Source organism: Crotalus tigris, unplaced genomic scaffold, assembly GCF_016545835.1.
Source record: "Crotalus tigris isolate CLP2741 ecotype Arizona unplaced genomic scaffold, ASM1654583v1 scf7180000017881.257975618366:2651188, whole genome shotgun sequence".
Classification (NCBI taxonomy): Eukaryota; Metazoa; Chordata; class Lepidosauria; order Squamata; family Viperidae; genus Crotalus; species Crotalus tigris.
Window position 1 is genome coordinate 1226741 of NW_024096698.1, and position 16893 is coordinate 1243633.

The 16893-nt window shown below is 36.8% G+C and overlaps 2 protein-coding genes across 9 annotated transcripts in view; one reads left to right on the forward strand and one right to left on the reverse strand.

Annotated features, from left to right (window-relative positions):
• Positions 1–4598, reverse strand: part of NAA35 (N-alpha-acetyltransferase 35, NatC auxiliary subunit) — a 34701-nt gene extending 30103 nt beyond the window's left edge. Inside the window, exon 1 of the mRNA XM_039343917.1 lies at positions 4576–4598. The gene's annotated coding sequence lies outside the window, so the exon portion shown is untranslated. The remainder of the gene's footprint in view (positions 1–4575) is intronic.
• The window catches only part of AGTPBP1 (ATP/GTP binding protein 1), a 75863-nt gene that overhangs the window by 2991 nt on the left and 55979 nt on the right, over positions 1–16893 (forward strand). For 2 of the 8 annotated variants that reach the window (XM_039343911.1, XM_039343908.1), the window contains exons 1-2: positions 4260–4583; positions 12426–12517. Coding sequence is in view for 6 of the 8 variants with exons in the window: in XM_039343908.1 (XP_039199842.1) it covers positions 12486–12517 (32 nt within the window). In the remaining 2 variants the exon portion in view is untranslated. Of the gene's footprint in view, positions 1–4259; positions 4584–12425; positions 12518–14615; positions 15930–16893 lie in introns of those variants that run through there. The other 6 variants (XM_039343906.1, XM_039343907.1, XM_039343909.1 and 3 more) reach the window with 5 other exon arrangements.

The following is a 16893-nucleotide window of genomic DNA, read 5'->3' on the forward strand; positions in this document are numbered from 1 at the left end:
GTCTAGGGATTTGGAACAAGGTGTCATCAGATTTCCCATATCAGAGGGATTTTGAACCAATGATATTGTGGCTGTGATAGTGTGTTGGCCACGATGAGGACCATGATAGAAGTATGCAGATAAATGACTTGCTCTTATTCATGAGTGTGCTGTGATCACAAGATGCATTTATACATGGTTCATTTAATAACAGTGTTCATATGACACACTGAACCATATCACATGGGCTTAGTTTGCATAACATGCTAAACTGAAAGGTAGTTGGCTTGTTTGTTATTCAGTGTATTATGCAGATAGAATTTTTGTTTTGGACATGTTTTGGCATTAACACTTGCAAGGAAAGGACAGATATACAGACTTTAACAGTTTTGGTCTTGGTTACCTTGGAGGTCTGGGGTACTGTTCACCAGATTTAGCTAGCTTATTTGAGGTCAAATAGAAGAGACAATAGAAAAGTAGTCAGGAAAGAAGCAGGAATAGATGAAATGCTGATTTAACTGTTAAATCTACATGGGTAAAGACAGTTACAAATGCTAATATGTCAATGCCAAAAATATGGAACAAGATTGTGAGCTTCCAGATTGGGAAAGATCAGTAGTATATACTTATGTATACAAAAGAAGACATATGCAAGGGAATGTGGAAATTATCAAGCCACTGCACTAGATCCTCATTCCAGCAATGTTTTTTACTTAACAAAAATGTAGTCCTATAAGGAAATGGAAATGAACAGATTTCAAAAAAGCAAAGGGATGTAACTTCTGATAGCTAAGATAAGATAGATAAACTAGAGAGCAAGAAAATTTAAGAAGCAGGTTTATCTTTGTATTACCTACTACAGCAAGACTTCTGATTATACAGATCATGTTAGAATATAAACTATATTAAAGCTAATAAAGGTGCCAGAAACCTGATTATAGTAGTCGTCTCAGGAATCTTTTTAAGGAAAGAAATTATACAAACTAGACTTGGATAAACAATTTGGGACAATATCATAGTACATATATTATAGGTTGGTATGTGTACCATAGAGAGACAAAGATGCATGCTGACGTCATATTTGTTTAACTTAACCAGTAAAGATAAGTGACAGGATTGAAAGAAGTAAGATATGGAATTAAAAATGGAGGTCGAAAAAATGGGATATATGTAGATGATACCATTTTGAGAAGTAGAAATAAAGACTTAGAAGACATGCCTTACTATAACATGATTTATATTTTTATATTTAACATTTTTTCTTTCATTATAAACCCTTCTAAGTCTTTATTTCTTCTCAAAATGTTATCATCTACATATAATGTAATTAATAATCAATTAATTACAATGCTTAGTGAACTCATAATAAATGCCACAAAAAAGTAGTTTCTTAGGCTCAGTAATAATATGCTTGAGAAGTAGATACTAATTTCAGGGAGGATAAGAATAACTGTCATGAAATCATGAAGGATCGGAATACTTCAGGGACTAAATCAGAATAATTAAAGCCTCTGCTTTTTTTGAAATGTGTTCGTTCATCGTTTCCTTATAGGACTCCAATCTCCTTATGTAATAATAAATAATCCCAGTAGTAACATATTTTTCTATAAGAGAATATTTTACAGTATTTTGATATAAAATTACTACCATGTATAATTATTTCCATCTTTGAGAATAAACATGCAGGATTATGCCTGTTCAGATTAGAATTAGTATTATATTTTGTTAACACTGTACTATCATCCTTTAAAGTGTTTAAAGTGCCTATTTTCTGGAATATACATTTATCAGCAAAATAGAAGCTTTTAAATGTATAACTATTTTCATGGAAAACTTTAAGATTTATAACATATCGAAATCAAATCTGAGACAGAATCCAATACAAAAAATTACAAGATAAAACTATATATTAACACTGCAATGTATTAAAATGCTTGAAATACAATATTATCCAACTCAGAATCAAGCCTTTCTGAATTCAAGTCTAAGGCAGGCAAAAAAGTATGTGAAGCAGCGTTTTCCCAACCAGATGCCCTCCACTGATAGGACTACAGCTCCCAAAATTCGAGACTAGATAGCCATTTACACCAGGATGGAAAGATATTCAAGTTTTTTTTTCTTATGATGTGCCAGATTACCCCTTCCACCAATTTCTTATACACATAGTAATAGGAATCCAAATTTACTAGAACTAGAAGGTAAACATGAGAGAAACAATTAGTATTCAAAAATTATGGGTTCTTGATTAATTAGAAATAAAAGGCTGTTATTAAACTATCTTTTCACATAGTGAATGCTTCCAGTTAGTTCTTTTTCATTCAGAATACATACACTTTACTGAAAAAAAAAAAGTTTTTCCCTTTTGGATTTTCTGAGTTTTTGTACATCTTTTACACTGAATATTATAGGTTTCACTAATATGTAAAAGAAATATGAATAAACAAATAATGTTTATGCTTTCATTTCATACCTGAGGTAATCCAATATGCGAAGTATAATTATGTAAATTCAGTCAGTTCAATCAAAGTGATAATTAGAACCAATTGTCTGAGTACTTCATTAAATAAGCCTGATTTGAATCAACCCAGTCTCTGTAAATCTACAAATTTTGGCTACCCTACCCAGTGAAGGTCACATTATGCATGTTCCAGAGGAATATCAATTTGTTTGGTCTAGTGCAGGGGTCGGCAACCTTAAACACTCAAAAGAGCCATTTGGACCCGTTTCCCAGAGAAAAGAAAACACTGGGAGCCGCAAAACTTGTGTGTGCACGCACACACACAGAAGGGGGAAAGCTTGATTGAAGAGTTTAATTAAAAAGAAATAGAGGCTGCTGTGCATGAGTTCTCTCTCTCCCTCTCTCTCTCTCTCTTGGTCTCCCTCCCTCTCTCTCTTACCCTCTCTCCAATCTTCTGCTCACCTGGCAAGCTGACACTCAAATGCCCTTGGTCTCTTCCCCCACTCAGTCTGTGTGTGTGTGTGTGTGTGTGTGTGTGTGTGTGTGTGTGAGAGAGAGAGAGAGAGAGAGAGAGAGAGAGAGAGAGAGATGCTGCTTCCTGCTTTCTGCTGAGACGCAGCAAAGGCAGGAGCCCTGCCCAATAAGCTTGTCAGCTTGTCCAAGAACAGCGTGAGGCCACTCTTTTTTTTACACACACACATACACACACACACACAGAGAGAGAGAGAGAGAGAGAGAGAGAGAGAGAAGCGCAAGTGCCTCTCTCTCTGCAAATAGCGGAGGAGGCTGGGAGCCACAGAAGGCTCAAAGAGCCACATGCAGCTCCACCGCAGCGGGTTGCTGACATGTGGTCTAGTGGTTAAGGCACTAGGCTAGAAAATAGAAGGCTATGATTTTAGGTTCCACCTTAGCCATAAAAGCCAGCACCTTCCTCCTTCTATTTTACCCACAACAACCCTGTAAGGTGGGTTGGGCTGAGAGATTGTTACTGGCCAAAGTCATCCAGTTGACTTTCATGCCTAAGGTAGTACTTGAACTCATGGGCTCCTGATTTTTTAGCGTAGTGCCTTGAATCACTGGACCAAACTGGTTTATAATGCTGAAAGCAGTGGAAAGTTGTAATTAATATTATTGCTGAATAGACATGTAGTGATGCAATGTGTAAGGAAGAATGATACATTAAATTATGGTTTCAAAATTAAGAGTCAATTTTAATGACTATATTAAAATGACTTCAGTAGCTAATGAAATTAAACAGAAATAAGAATCAATCGATAAGGACATAAGACACTGATATAAAGTAGTGATGCAGTTATTGCAACTAACAATGGTGCAGTTACTGAATTTAATATGGGGGGGATTTCACACTGGCGCGAGACATGGATTACTTCAGGATTCTTGTTTGAGGAAACATGAAACGAGCACCCACAGGAAGCTTCTAACGTGGAAAGCATATTAAAAATTCGGAAAACTCACAAAGGGTCTCCCCACAGTGTATTTTGAAAACCAAATTTAGATTAGAGTTAGGTCAGTTTAAGACACCTATTTTAACTAGACGACTGAGAACTGGGATCCCTATTTCGGAGGGATTGTATCCCCACTTCAACTGAAGGACAACTTGGGCATTTTACTGGATTATATATATATATATAATCCAGTACACAAAAATAAAAAAACGGGCGCGTAGCAGCACGTGCTGACAGAAAACGGCTCAATCCTTCTTCTCCCCTGGCGGGAGAAACTAAAGACCGCAGTTCAAGGGGAAGAGCATTTATCCGCTCGGCCCGCCCTGGGCGGGGAGCATGCGTGCGCTGCGGCTGGGCACGCGCGTGGTGGGGGAGGAGGACGGGAGAGCGCGGTGACGTCGCCAGGATGCGGGCAGGTTTCTGCCGCGTCCTCGTTCACCCGTCGGGCGTGTTCGGAGAGTCCCGGCTCGGCGACACCGGAGCCGCGGTCGCTTTCGTTGCCTCTCCGCGGGAGTGGCGATTGGCGCCTTTGGCGCTGGGTCTGGCTCCACTTCCTCTCACCTGCCTCCCTCCGGAGCCCGGCCTGCCCTCTCTCCCTCCATCTTCTCGCCGAAGGAGATGCAGTGCTGAGGTACCAGCACCCGGACCTTAAGAAAGATCGCCGCCCCCTACCTGAAAAGGTGACTGACATAGCCCGGGGTGGAAGGACGCTCGGTTTGACTGTCCCTTTTAACAAGCTTAGCCTGTTGGCGGAGCTTTCAGTGGTTCTGACCTCTGGCGGCAGCAGCACCACCAGCAGCAAACGGATAAATATGGAAAGGGGCAGTTTAGCCAAGGGAATTGGTGGTTTCTGGAAATGGTCACTGAAAAGCTGACTAGAATAGAAGCTGCATTCTGGAATGGCTGGCCTCCCTACCCTTACACACACACGAACAATTTTCTCTCCAAAGGGTATCATCTTTTTCAACGTTTATTTAGAGCAGTTCACCTTCATTAGATATGTCACAGAGTCTTTTTTAGACCGGTTTATCTTTTGGAACTAGACTATGTTTGAAATCTTACAGCATTGCGCCTGACAGGACTCGCAGTGAAATAACGTTGGGTGGCATTTCTGTTTATTAAATAGGCATGACTTGTTAGTTTTCACACTCAGTTGGGGAGGGTAGGCGTTTTAAAAATAGCCCATTTTCTTTACTTTCTTTTCCTTACCACAAAAAATGATTTATAGAAACAACAATGCAGTTAAAATGGTTAAAAGTCCAAATGGAAGCCAAGAATATTTAAAAAAAACAAATTTTATCAACACACAGCAGCGTTCAATGTGTATGGATGATAAGCAGCATGAAATTGTATATGGTTAGAATTCCAATACAGCTCAGTAAAACCCAGTTTGCTCTCATGGATATTTGTGCAGGTGTTTCCAATTCAAACCCAACTGTTATTTTCTGCCTAATGCCTGCTATAAGTATTATGGAGCATGACACACTTGTGTATTTTTGGGGAGGAGGATCTGGAGAAATGTGTGTAAAGGATGCCAGTTTTTCAGTTTCACCTAATGGCTAGTGCATTGCTTAGGTATATTGAAAGAATCCCGCTATTGATCTGCTTGGCTTTAACTCAGCAGATGTATACTCAGTCATTAAAATTTATAAAGCCTAGTTTATGTCTCAATATTATATAGCTTGTTCAAGAAACATTGATTAAAATAAATTATAGTTTCATTTGATGTGTTTTTTTTAACCAAACATGGCTGGAGTGAGCCATATAAGATATTTCTAGGTAAAAGAAGGCATGAGGAAAAGCCAAACATCTATTTCTTATTATCATTTGAAGGTATACTGACAGCACAAGATGGTCTTAATTTGCATCCAGAAATGTTGTATCCCTAAAGTTAGTTTACATAGAGTGAAGCCTTAGCCGCCTACACCCCATGTTGCTATAAAACATTTATATTAAGCAGATGTTGGTCCAGTTGAAATAGCAACTATAGCACGGGTTTCCAAATCTTTGCATATTTAGAACAGAAAGCATTTCTGAGTGAGGTTTTTGAATCTCATCTGCCAAACATAGAAGCTTTTATTTAGTAATACAGTGATTTATTTAAGATTCACATTGCTTGATAATAAGGAGAGGTCAAAGAAAGCTCTGGTGAATCATTAGTTTGCATAGGATCTTTAAGCAACTATATGCTTCAGTGAGTTGGAAGACAAATACCCCTTGTAATAAATCATATGCAGATTTCAACATAAGTAGAAGATATTTCATTTCAAATAGTTTTTTTCATGAATGTAAATTTATATGGTAAAACTCAGTAGTCATCAGTGTTCTTGGTTATACTTGGGAAAGAAGAAACTCTGGGAAACTGCTAGGGGAAATAGTAATCAACTAAAATTATTTCTGTTCCTTCCATTTATGGAATTCTTAGTTGGATCCGGGAGCTTTTCTTAACTAAGAGGCCAAATTGATATAACCATCTTTTGGATCTCATGGGCTCCTGCAAGTCTTTGTATTGAATATTTTAAAAAAATACAAAATGAGCATTTGTAAACACTGAAAAGATGGAATAATCAATGTAAAGTGTTAGAAGTAGAAATTTGGGTCTGTGTGTTTGAATCAGTGTTGGCAATTGCCTGCACTAGTCCATGCAACTTTCTTAGTAGTAGTTATGGAAGTGATTAGTGATGGCCATCTTCCTACAGCTGAGAGAAGACACTGACCAAAGACACCTAGCTGACTTCATGCCTAAGATGAGACTAGAACTCAGTCTCCTAGTTTGTAGCCTGATTTCTTTAATTACTATACTAAAATGGCACTTGAGACTAATACATGTACTGCAATATTTAAGAATTCTATCCACAGCCTATTTTATCACTTGAGAAAAATACATAGATTTAGAACTATTTTAACAGTGAAGCTTGTCTGGAGTAATTGTTGAAAAATACGGTACACCTTATTCTTTAAATAGTTTCATATTCTTTAAAAGAATAGAGAATATGCAATATGTGAGGTTGTTAATGCAATAGCCAGATGGATTTCACTCTCCTTAGTGTGACTCACTTTTGAAGACACACATTTAAAGACACACATAAATGTGCTGTGTGAATTTGATCATAGCACTGGCTACTTGCTTGCTTTATCCAAATATAGGAATGTTTGGCTGAGCTAATTTTAATAATGCTTTGTAGGAAATAATTATAGCCTTCATTTTTTTCCTAACTAGAAATATAAAATCATTTTTCTATGTGGAGATTTATTTTCTGTGGCTTAATTCAGTTATAATGTTGAAACGTGATCCCTAGTCATGTACAGGTAGTCCTCAAATTATGACTGCAATTGGGACCGGAATTTCAGTTGTAAGTCATGACTGTTGTAAGTTGAGGCACCCATGTGATAAGACTGGTTTTACAATTGTTTTTATTGTGATTGTTAAATGAATCATGTGTTTGTAAGTGGAAATCCATTCTCCTGAATGGACGTTTTGGCCAGAAACCATCAAAAGAGTAGCAAATTGTAGTCACATGACAATGGGACACTGCAGTTACTTAGCCATTTTACAAGTACCCAAAATGCAGTCAAATGTCCATGGAAAGGGGAAGGCAGCACGACATTTATGACAACCAGAAGTGCTTTACAGACTGTAAAACACACTTTCTGAGGTTGTCATAACTTTGAACAGTCTCATTAAATCATCAGTCATAAGTTGGGGACTACCTGAATTTAAAGGCATTAATTTAATGAGTTTTATCATGTTGTAGTTATAATGAGGGATCTCGGAGTCCTAGTGGACAATCATTTAAATATAAACCAGCAGTGTGCTGCAGCTGCCAAAAAAGCCAACTCAGTGCTAGGCTGCATTAACAGAGGGATAGAATTAAAATCATGCGACGTATTAATACCACTCTACAATGCCTTGGTAAGGCCACACTTGGAATACTGCATCCAGTTTTGGTCACCATGATGTAAAAAAGATGTTGAGACTGTAGAAAGCGTACAGAGAAGAGCAACAAAGATGATTAGGGGCCTGGAGATTAAAACATATAAGGAAAGGTTGATGGAATTGGGTATGTCTAGTTTAACGAAGAGAAGGACAAGGTGGGACATGATAGCAGTGTTCCAATATCTCAGGGGCTGCCACAGAGAAGAGGGAGTCAAGCTATTTTCCAAAGCACCTGAAGGCAGGACAAGAAGCAACGGATGGAAACTAATCAAGGAGAGAAGCAACCTACAACTAAGGAGAAACTTCCTGGCAGTTAGAACAATTAACCAGTGGAACAACCTGCCTCCAGAAGCGGTGAATGCTCCAACACTGGAAGTTTTTAAGAAGAAACTGGACAGCCATTTGTCCGAAATGGTATAGGATTACCTGCCTGAGCAGGGGGTTAGACTTGATAACCTCCAACATCCCTTCCAACTTTATTATGATGATGATGATGATGATGATGATTATGGAAGGGATTTTTAAAAGTAGCAAAGATATCTGCTAGCATAAGAAATAGCAGCATTATTCAAACTATGTTTTCAGTATCAAGTATAAGATCTAATATAAGATCTTTGGTATTATAATGCAAAAGTTGTGGAGCTCTAAAAGATGCTTCTGAGGGAAGTGGCTGAAGAATTTTTGAAAAGATGCAGGATGGTTACAAGAAGGAAATCCTTTTGTCTAGGCTACCTTATCTCCTAAATATTTTATGAAAGCTGGGTAATTGCACAATGAAAGTTTTGTCCACAAGTACTCTTAAGACAGAAAGCATAAATAGATAGACTGGTGTCTGTTAAAATATTTACGTTTTTGAACTAGAAGAAAAGAATGAATGAAAATAACAAGTGGATGACAAAGGAGAACATTCCCATTGTACAGTATTGCTCAAAAAATATGGGTTGAAGGTGTTTTTGAGTGTCTTTGATATATATAATTATATATACCAAAGTAATCTATAATCGCAAGACCTGATGTCTGATGAGCTTGCAAGATTTTAAGTCTTGCAATAAATGATTTGGCCACATAATTAATTGGGAAGAAATAGAAATGCAAAGTAATGTTACTGAACAAAAAAGTGCCATTTTTATTGCTATGAACATGTTTATTCAAAGGTACAATATTTAAAATTTTGGCATAATCTTTAATTAGTTAATAGTCAGATATAGCTTTTTAAAGAAAATCCCTAACTGAGAATAGCATCTTGGCATTTTGAGTTAGTGTGGTAATGTAGTTTTAATATTTGAGGCAGGATTTTTTATGCATTAAAAACTTACCGAACCTGTATAGTGGTAATACTGAATTGCCATCTTCTTATGACCTACATTGGTGGTCCATGTTGTATGCAAGGTCATGTTTATTCTGGTCAGTTTTGTCCTTTAAGGTATTTCTGTGAAGGCTGGTCAGGTAAGTCCTTGCTACTGAACACTTGTTCAGCGACCATTCAAAGTTACAACACACTAAAAAGTGAGACTTATGTCTGGTCCTCAAAGTTGAGGCTATTGCAGCTTCCTGTAGTCACATGATCACCAACTGCAACTGTCAATGCTTCATATACTGTATATTCTTGCTTTGACAATGTGCAGAACTGTCTGGTATTTTTAGAGTTAATGCAGAGCAGAAGAGGGTGGAGGGAAAAGCCCGGGAAAGAGAGAGGAAGGAAACCTTTGACCTTCACACTAATTGGATAACGTGATATATGACAGCTAATTTAGGGAGGGAACATGCTGATAATTTAATTGCTCTGGGGAAGAGAATTTAGATCTTGGCATGATGTTATGGTTCTGGCTAATGAAACACTTCAAAGAACTTCCAGGCATTGATTTTCCTAAAAGTCATTTATTGTTACAAAATGTCGGCATTTTGCATTATGCCTGTGCCGACATTTTGTAACAATAAATGACTTTTAGGAAAATCAATGCTTGGAAGTTCTTTGAAGTGTTTCATTAGCCAGAACCATAACAGCAACTTTCACAGCAGGCTCTTGAGAAGCAAAGTCAGTGCGAAAGCCAACAGAAAGTAGTGAGTCATGTGATGCCATGCTTAATAAGGCCACCATGTAGTAATAGAGATGCCGGTCGCCATTGTGATCGTTAAGTAAGGATTACCTGGAAACAATAAGCTTATGAGTTGGAAGAAATTCTACTTTATTGAAAATAATGCCCAAATTAGGGCAATTTTATTTAATGAAATGAAATATTTAAAAAGGTTGCTGTCTGTATACTTTTATTGCTCCTGAACTCCTTACCAGTAGAAAAGCTTGATATAGACCACTCAGACCATTAATATAACTAATGTAGTGTTATATATTCCTGGCAATGAATGTTGAAAGTTTATTCGACTCCTCCAAGTTAATTTATTTTAAGTAGAGATGCCAAGATCTCAATACCCTCTTTAGTACATAAATATGTGTGGCAGTTTAATTGTCTAGAACCATTTTATTCTTATCTAGAAGATGAGTCATGGCAACTAGACTTCTTTTCTTTTTTTTGGTTTGAAACATTTTGCTGCTTATTGAAGTAGCTTCTTCAGTCTGAAAAACTGAAGTCAGACTGAAGAAGCTACTTGGATAAGCAGCAAAATGTTTCAAACCAAAAAAGAAAAAGTCCAGTTGCCATGGTTCCACTTAAAGACAACTCTACTTGGGTGACCAAGAATCTTCATTGATAGAGCACCGTATAGCTCTATGTAACCTTTTATAGCTCTATGTAACCCTAACTAGAGAGCATGTATCAGTATATTAGAATATCTGGCAGTTATTGGGTTAAATGCTGATTTGTTAATGGGTCAGTGGGAGGAGTCTCTAAAGGGCATTTGGAGACTTCCTGGACACAAGCCAGATTGGAATGTCTTTGTCTGAAAGAAGCATGGGCCATCAGATGTTACCCGATGAGCCTGAGCCGTTATAAAGATAGTATGGAAGAGAGCATCATCCTTTTACCTATAGGAATGGATAAAAGATGTATTTTCCAGAAGTAACAACCACAGCATGATTGGAAGTAATCATCGATGCTAACGCTGCCGAAGCAGTCTTTCGCGTTTCTACACTCGTTTTATTGACAAAAGGAAGCTGTCTAGAATAGTTAAAAAAGAGTAATAGAGGCAGTAATAGTAAATAATAATATTAAACTTGTATACTACTCAACTTTCAATGTCCTTGGGTGGCTGATAACAAAGGAATTACAATAAAAGCAATAAGTAGTATCTAATTGGAAAAAAATAATTTTAATTATTCTGTGCCAAGGAGTTTATATTTACCGTTGCTGTGTCCCAAAGTTCAGTGATCACCTTTTGTGACCTTCTCACAAGCAAAGGCAATGAGGTAATCAGATTCACTTAATAAGTGGGTTACTAATTTATCAACTGCAGTGATTTACTTAAGAACTGTGGCAATAAAGGTTGTAAAATGGGGCAAAACTCACTTAACAAATGTTTCACAACAACAGAAATTTTGGGCTCCATTGTGGTCTTAAATCGAGGACTACCTCGTAAAAGATTGTTGTTAATTGCGAAGTCGTGTCCGACCCATCGCGACCCCATGGACAACGTTCCCCCAGGTCTTCCTGTCCTCTACCATCTTCTGGAGTCCATTTAAGTTCTCACCTACTGCTTCAGTGACTCCATCCAGCCATCTCATTCTCTGTCGTCCCCTTCTTCTATTGCCCTCAATCTTTCCCAGCATTAGGCTTTTCCAGTGAGTCCTTCCTTCTCATTAGGTGGCCAAAGTATTTGAGTTTCAACTTCAGGATCTGGCCTTCTAAAGAGCAGTCGGGGTTGATCTTTTCTAGGACTGACCGGTTTGAACGCCTTGCAGTCCAAGGGACTCGCAGGAGTCTTCTCCAGCACCATAGTTCAAAGGCCTCAATTCTTTTGTGCTCAGCCTTTCTTATGGTCCAACTTTCACAGCCATACATTGCAACTGGGAAAACCATGGCCTGGACTATACGCACTTTTGTTGGCAGGGTGATGTCTCTGCTTTTTAGTATGCTGTCTAGATTTGCCATAGCTTTCCTCCCCAGGAGCAAGCGTCTTTTAATTTCTTGGCTGCAGTCCCCATCTGAGGTGATCTTGGAGCCCAGAAAAATAAAATCTGTCACTACCTCCATTTCTTCCCCATCTATTTGCCAGGAATTGAGAAGGCCGGATGCCATGATGCCATCGTAAAAGATACAAACCATGAAATAGAAAAGAATCTAATCAGCCAACTAGTGAGGCCAGATTGCTGGTTTTCTGCCGATAAGGAATGGATGGATGTGCAGGTTATATGAAAAAATGAGTGCTCATAGGCAGTTCCTTCTCCTTTTTTCCTAGCCAGCTGCAATAATTGTAGTGAAACCATTAATTAAATATAACTGAAATTATAGTCCTAATCTGTATTTCTGGAGCCATTTTAACACAGCTGGTAATTTTTAGAGATTTGTCTGCAAATTATGTGTTTTTTTTTCTTAGCCCCATTTTCACATTACTTATTAAGTATACATTACATCAACTTCATCTGCCAAATAGTCTGTGTGCATATACTTGTATACGCTTCATTCTTTTTCAGATAATATGTTGATATGAACAACTGAACTTTTTGTGATAAAATCTCAAAAAACTCTCCAGAATGAATAAATTGAAAATGGCATCAGAAAAAAGGTAATCAGTAAGAAAACAATTTCATTATGTTTTTTTTTTAAATTCTGATTTGTAAGAATTGGATTGTTTTTTCCCTTTCTCTTGTCTTCTCTTTCATTTTTTTTGCAAATCCTGAATTTAATCTTTGAACTTTATGTGTAAGTGTACTCAAAATGATAATGTTCCTGATTGTATGATAGCAAACCTGATTATTAAAAAGTTAATTGAAAACGGAAATATGTGTATTTGAAAAACTAGTATTAGTATACCATGGCTTTCTCCAAAGATTTAACATAGAAAGCTTTCTTACAAAAATAAAAGAACTAATCTTTTGCCATGAAATTCTAATATCTTACAATATCTTCTAACAATAAGAATCTTTTTGAAGTTACCTTTATTTATGAAAGTGATATATAGTTTCATAACCCAAAATCTGATTTATAAAATTGAACTGATTATTTTTCCTTTTATGCCCAGATGATAGTTTTAATGTATTTAAGTGTATTTTAATATTATTTTTACGTAATAATTTCAAAATTATTAACATTTTTAAGTTTAATTGGAAAATAAAAATTGAGAAGAATTCTCTAACAGAGTGGGACTATGTTCAGTAGGTTTTCTGTAAAATTAAAATTATTACTATCTTTTTATATATAATTATGAGAATAAGTTTAACTTGTAGTGTGCAAAAATACTGTTTGGATTAAATAACTGAAGTAAAAGAAAATTGATAATATATGTGGAATCTCTGTTGTATTTGAACTTGTTAAATGTGAAAGCTATTAAAAAAACATGAAGCAAAATGTTACGTACCAAGCTCTCATTTAGAGTATCAGCCAAGCAGCCATTGCACATCTGTCTATTTTAGATTTTCTTTCTATTTGTTTTTGTTGAGCATTTTTGTGTTGCTACATAGCTTTGAATTTTCTGTCCTCAGTTAGGACTGTTTATCCTTTCATCTTCTGTGTAGATATTGGCAGTACTGTGTATAACTCATAGCTTGAGACACAATTGGCTTGGGTTCTATGCAATATGTATTCCAAAATAATATAAATATATTTGTGTTTTGCATTATTTTTTTACATTTCTATCTGAGAATTGCTTTCAGCTAAGCCAGTGATACCAATGATAAAGGTACTACATCTGGAATGATTTTTTTAATATGGCCTGGTTTTTCTTAGCAGAGATATGTTTGAGAAATAGTGTGGAATAGGACACAGGTCGGCAACCTGCGGCTCCGGAGCCGCATGCGGCTCTTTGAGCCTTCCCCTGTGGCTCCCAGCCTGCCTTTGCAGAGAGAGACAGAGACAGGCAATTGCACTTCCCTGCTTCTCTCTCTATCTCTCTCTCTGTGTCTGGGTGTGTGTGTCTGTGTGTGTATGTGCAAAAGAGAGTGCACTCACAGTGTTCTCCGAGGAGCTGAAAAGCTTACTGGGTGGAGCTCCTTCCTTTGCTGCGTCTCTGCAGGAAGCAGGAAGGGCAGGAGAGAGCTAGCTAGCCCAGCTAGGCTGACTCAGGAATTCTGGGAGTTGAAGTCCATGAGTCATAAAAGAGACGAGGTTGCCTGCCCCTGAGCTTGTTGGACAACAGGTTGAAGCTTGCCAGGTGAGCAGCAGATAGGAGGGGGGGGAGAAAGAGAGGGAGAGAAATAGAGAGAGAGAGGGAGAGAGAGGGGGGGGGAAGAGGAGTGGCAGACCAAGGGCAGATAGAGAGGGAGGGAGAGAGACAGAGAGAAAGAGAGAGACCCTTTTGACATCTAAAATGAAGATAACACTGCATATATCCTTTTTTTACCTTTGTGTGTATGTAATTTTATTCTCTTAAAGCATTCTCTTGGTGATCATTGTTTTAATAGTATGGATATTCCCAAGAGTCATATTTTTACTTTTATTTTTAATGTCATATTTTTACTTTTATTTTTAATATACACACATACATACATAACATACACACACACACAAACACACACACACCTATAATAAAGGTAAAAAAGGATATATGCAGTGTTATCTTCCATTTTAGATATCAAAAGGGTTTTGCGGCTCCCGGTGTTTTGTTTTTGGTGGGAAACGGGTCCAAGTGGCTCTTTGAGTGTTTTGGGTTGCCTACCCCTGGAATAGGATATATACACTTACAACATTTCACAATAGGGAAACATTTGATAAATCTTATATATAATTGTTTGCAAAATACGGAAGTTTAAATTTTCTCATTCTAGGAATCAAATATTATGCTCTAGATGAGATTGTATCATTTTTTCTTGCATTTGATTAATTTGTAACATACTCAGTTCAGAATATTTTCCTTCCTATATTTTCATACCTCATATCAATTAGTTATGTCTGCATGCTTGTCAGATTTCAACTTTTGTGTAAGCTGTCTACAAATCTTTTACACCAAACATTTTTTTTTCAATTTTATTATCTTGTGAGAGTACTCTGTGGGACATAATAGGTAGCAGAGTATCAGTAAGAATACTATGTGCATATTTTGTCACAAATCCTTAATACAGTGTCTGTACATTTAAGAAATGTCATTTTAAAATAAAACACTTAAAATAAACTACATTTGTTCAAATTGGTTAAAATAGAATAGTTAGTTGTATTTTAACTTTGGAGATAAATAGAAAAAAATGTAAAAAAAGAAATGGAATAGTTAGTTAATGAATTATTAACAGATATTCCAAAAAATGGAAATGGAATTCTGCGAATTACCCATAGAATTAGAAAAATATTTCATAAATTATGAAAAATAATATATTTTTGTCCTTGCTGAGCTCAGTGGATGGATCCAAAGGCTATGCCTGTTGAAAATTGCTGTTTTTATTTGTTCCTTTTCCCAACTGCTTTATGTACTACGAAAGTTATAAGTTACCAGGAAATATTAGGTGGAAATAATTATAATTGACTGTGTAACTTGCATGCAGCATAATCACATTTACTGTATGTAAAGATAAATATAGCCTGAAATTTTTGTCTAATCATGGTTATGTAAAATAAGTATGCTCACATGAAGGAATGCCATATTTGTGAAATGACCCTTTTATTGTTTTGAATAAAACTTACTCCCAAAGAAGTATTACTATTACATTTGTACCAGAATCAGTCTTCTGAATTCTGTAAAACAATCTCAAGGTTTCTGGGTTTAGTCTTGAAGGAACTATGGCCTTATGACATGAAGTGGTTGCCCTGGTAACATACCATATAGCAGTTGTGTCTTGATCTGGCTCTAGAATTAGATCACTGTTTAAGGAATGATTAAGCTATAGATTACACTTAGTTTTCAGTTTGGATTAAGGCACTTTTAGAAGAAAGAATGCAGGAATGAGGCGTAGTCACCGATTCCATGTTACAGTCAGGATGTTTAAACCACTTGGAAAGTGGGTAGCTCTGGACAACTCCGCTCAGTCTTGGCAAGAGGGAAATATTTCTCGGTAAGTTGGAAAGCCTGAGAAAGGGTAGCAGTATTGAAACAAAGAAATGTTACTCAGATATTGAGCAACATTTATTCAAACTATCGAAATGCTCAATTAATTCATATCAGTACTGATAATGGCCAGAATTTCCGTAATACTGTTTTTTAAACTATGGAAGAAAAACATGCTTATATTTTACTGATATTTTAAATCATTAAACCATTTTTAATGAAATATTTCTGTTTGTTACATGACCAGTCTCTCAATGTAGTTTCCTAAGGAAAATGAAAATTGCTTCTGAAATATATTGTCAAAACTTAAATTAAGTTAAATGAATTAAAAATTTAATGCTGCTCAGCTCATGATATGTAGAGAATTGAATGAAGCAGTGTAGAGGAGCATTCTTAGTACCCCATTGTTCAAATTGGTTCAGGGCTAGGAGGAAAAAAAATAGGTTTTAAGGATGTTTTTGAAAATAAAACCAGGGTGGTAGCCATAGAAATTTTTTGCCCTTTTCCAGAGGAAAAAAACAGTAGCAAAGAAGGCCTACTTCCTGTCTTGCCTTATCGGGTGACTGTTTAATTGATGGGGCCCAAAGCTTGCCAACAGTGTCCAAACAAGCAGACATACGCCTGTGCCATTGACGGCTTTAATAGACAGCACCTCAGTTAGCAACTTCATATAGATGTTAAACAACAAGAGTGAAAGTGTCAAACCTTGTAGTACCCTGCATAATAATACAGGAACCTGGCAACCTCTTCCCCATTATCAATATTGACTAGAACTTACCTTGGAGAAAAGAAAATCACAGAAACTCCATGTTCCCCAAATCTAATCATAAGTATTCTAGAAGGATACCATGGTTGATGGTATCAAAGGCTACTAAGAGTTCAAGAACTAGGATGGCTGCACTCCATCCTGACTCTGCCAGAGTTCATTGAAAAGTGACCAAGACTTATCAGTAGTATGTATGGTGTGAAAC